The 3,394-nt window shown below is 46.8% G+C and overlaps 1 protein-coding gene across 1 annotated transcript; it reads left to right on the top strand.

Moving 5' to 3' along the window:
• The first annotated feature begins 298 nt into the window (after positions 1–298).
• LOC114726765 (G-type lectin S-receptor-like serine/threonine-protein kinase SD2-2) lies at positions 299–3,037 on the top strand. The gene has a single exon (XM_028913463.1). The coding sequence runs from the start codon at positions 377–379 to the stop codon at positions 2,888–2,890; it is 2,514 nt and encodes an 837-aa protein (XP_028769296.1). The 5' UTR covers positions 299–376; the 3' UTR covers positions 2,891–3,037.
• Positions 3,038–3,394: the final 357 nt, after the last annotated feature.

The raw sequence follows: 3,394 nt of genomic DNA, 5'->3' as shown, positions 1-3,394 counted from the left end.
AGACCTTAGAGTGATAAATTACTTTATGTGGGACCTATACGTAATTTTCCAAAAAAAAAAAAAGATTTCTTCACTTCCGAGATGTTTAGGAAATTGGATCCTCTTCGTAATGTCCGTGAATGCAGCTTTTACAGTGGGGAGAGAAATGGATGCTATAGACTAGCATATTACTGTATGCGGCTATTTCTTTCCTTGCCATTCCACAATTAAAGTTTCAACCAGGAAAGAAAAATAATAAATAAATAAATTGACTGATATTAAGTTAAGAGCACACCAATTCATCCAGAGCTCATCCTCCTCCTCGACGATGAACTCATCTAGCTAAAGCCATGTGTTCGGCTGCCCCAAAATCCTGACCAAGCACAGCCCAGCTAAAATGTCGCTTCTCACTCCTCAGCCCTCTTCCTCCCCCATACCCTTCGCTTTCTTCTTCCTCTTCCTCTTCGCTTTTTCCTCTTCTCAAGCTAACTCTTCCGACGGGGGCAGGAAGGTGCAAGCCAACCGCGTTCTGTTAACAGGAAATGAGACCTTGCGCAGTGAGAATGGGACATTCGAGCTTGGCTTCTTCAGCTTCAATGGCGGAGAACCCAATTATTACTTGGCGATAAGGTACGCGTCGGTTCCGCTTCCCACGTACGTCTGGGTCGCGAATCGCGAAAAACCCAGCAAAAATCTCGCCTATTCGACCCTGGAAATCACTGAAACTGGCCTCCTTGTTGTGAAAGATTCACCAACCTCGATTCTTTGGCAGAGTACGAATTTAGAAACTTCTGGAGCAGGAGAAGTAAAGCTTTTAGACAGTGGGAATTTGGTCCTCCTCACTCGTGACAGCTCTGTTTCATGGCAGAGCTTCGATTTTCCCACGGACGCTTGGCTCCCGGGCATGAATATGACCCGGACCCGGTCCCTGGTGTCGTGGCGGAGCCCCACGGACCCATCGCCGGGACTCTATTCTCTGCGGCTGAAACCGCCAGGCTACGGTGAGTTCGAGCTCCTCTTCAATGACTCCAAATCTTATTGGACAACCGGACGGTGGAAGGGCGACTCGTTCCTCAACATTCCGGAGATGATGATTCCATACCTCTATCTCTTCGACTTCGCGAATCCATTCACACCAAAGGCTTCGTTTGGGTTCCGGGAGAAGCCTCTGAACGGGCAGAGACCACCCACGTATTTCCGAGTCGAATCGTATGGGCAGGTCCGACAGTACACATGGTGGTCTCAGGCTGGAAGCTGGAACATTTTCTGGTCGGAGCCGAAAAATGTGTGTGACGTTCATGGCCTGTGTGGTAGCCTTGGAGTCTGCAATGGCGAAACTACGCCGGAGTGCCAGTGCGTCTCCGGTTACAAGCCCTTGGACGACGGTAGATGGGCTTCCGCAGACTACTCCGGCGGGTGCCGTCGGAAAACCGATAGTCCCTGCGATAAAAGTGATGGGTTCGAAGATATGGGCGTTATGAGCTTTGAAGCACTCAATGTGCGATCGTTTCAAACCAAGTCTCGCGGCAATTGCGAGACTAATTGTTTAAGTTCTTGTGATTGTATTGGTTTATCTTTCAGTCAAAAGACCGGTTCCTGCCGGAACTTCTTCGGCTCAATTCTGAATCTCCATAATTCATCTTCTGAAACCCCTGTTTCTGGCAATTTGTATGTTAGGGTACAACGAGGTGAATCTGTGAAGAGACAGAGTCGTCAAATTCTGACTGGCACTATCATTGGGGCAATTGCTTTTCTTGGGTTAATAGTGGCGACATTGTTAGTATTGCTGAATCGAAGGCGGAAGAAGAAGAAACTAGAAGAAGATGGATTGATTCCTGTTCTGAATCTTCAGTTATTTTCCTACAAAGAGCTGCAATTAGCGACTCGGGGATTCTCAGAGAAGGTGGGCCATGGTGGGTTCGGGACAGTATTTCAAGGAGAATTACCAGATTCAACCCTCGTAGCCGTGAAGCGACTGGAGAGGCCAGGTGGTGGAGAAAAGGAGTTCAGAGCCGAAGTTTCCACCATTGGTAATATCCAACATGTTAATCTCGTTAGACTCAGAGGCTTTTGCTCAGAAAATTCTCACAGACTTCTGGTTTACGAGTTCATGCCCAACGGTGCTCTTAGTTCTTACCTTCGCAAGGAAGGAGGGCCTAGTCTAAGCTGGGATGTTAGGTTCCGAATAGCCGTGGGAACAGCCAAAGGTATAGCTTACTTGCACGAAGAATGTCGAGATTGCATCATTCACTGTGATATCAAACCCGAAAACATCCTCTTGGACACCAATTTCACGGCCAAAGTTTCTGACTTTGGATTAGCGAAGCTCATGGGGAGGGATTTCAGTAGGGTTTTAGCAACCATGAGAGGTACCTGGGGGTATGTAGCACCGGAGTGGATTTCTGGCGTAGCAATCACCACAAAAGCTGATGTTTACAGCTACGGCATGACATTGATAGAGCTGATCAGCGGTCGCCGGAATGTGGAGGCACCCCCACAATCAGGTGGTGGCGCCGGCTTCGAGGAGGCCGGAGAGAAAGAGAAATGGTTCTTCCCTCCGTGGGCTGCACGGCAGATAACTGAAGGGAATTGGACTGCAATACTTGACAGGAGACTTGGGAATGCGTACAACATGGAGGAGGTAAGGAGGGTGGCTCTGGTGGCTGTATGGTGCATTCAGGATGATGAAGGAAGTAGGCCTACAATGGGGATGGTGGTGAAGATGTTGGAGGGGTTAGTGCAAGTAGAAGTTCCTCTCACGCCTAAATTGCTTCAGGCATTGGTTTCCGGCGAGTCCTTTAGAGGCATCAAGGCAGATTCCGGCACCTCCGGTGGCAATGCCGATTCAGAATCATTTACAGTGTGTGTTTCTTCCCCAGCAACCATGAATGTCAATGTCGTTGTACAATGATGACGATGAGTTCAAGGTGCAAGGTAGAGCATTTTGAGTTCGAAAAAGAAAACGCGGTGTAGATGAAGATGTAAAGTGCTTGGATTTTCTGTAAAAGTTTTGGGTTTTTTATTCAAAATGAAAATCCTGGAAGTTGTTTTTTCTCTAGCTCATGTTTTCTTCATCATATTTCTCGCCCTCATCTCGGATGAAGCAAGGAAGCCTTACCTCATCCAGGTCTCTTTGCTGTGATTGTAGAATAAGACTGGGGAGAAGATTTTGTTTGAAATTATAGCAACAAGAGAATGAACACAAATCTTGAAGACATAAATGCGAGTTTCACGGTCACAAATCTGTACAAACGAAGCGAACTTTCATAAGCGAAATAAGCAATTTTGTAAAATTCTTGGAACGCAACGCGCAGAATTAAAAAAAATCCTTTCGTAATCACAGGGGACGATCTGAGTTGAAATAAAAAAATTAAAAATAGAACATGAGTTTGACTTGAGGAGAAGAACAGGAGAG

Source organism: Neltuma alba, unplaced genomic scaffold (genome assembly GCF_004799145.2).
Source record: "Neltuma alba isolate B1F8T4 unplaced genomic scaffold, ASM479914v2 tig00012402_pilon, whole genome shotgun sequence".
Classification (NCBI taxonomy): Eukaryota; Viridiplantae; Streptophyta; class Magnoliopsida; order Fabales; family Fabaceae; genus Neltuma; species Neltuma alba.
The sequence above is the reverse complement of the archived record's forward strand: the minus strand, read 5'-3'. Positions and strand labels throughout refer to the sequence as shown.

Coding starts and splice junctions, on each gene's coding strand:
- LOC114726765 (XM_028913463.1), top strand. CDS start 377: ATGTCGCTTCTCACTCCTCAGCCCTCTTCCTCCCCCATACCCTTCGCT.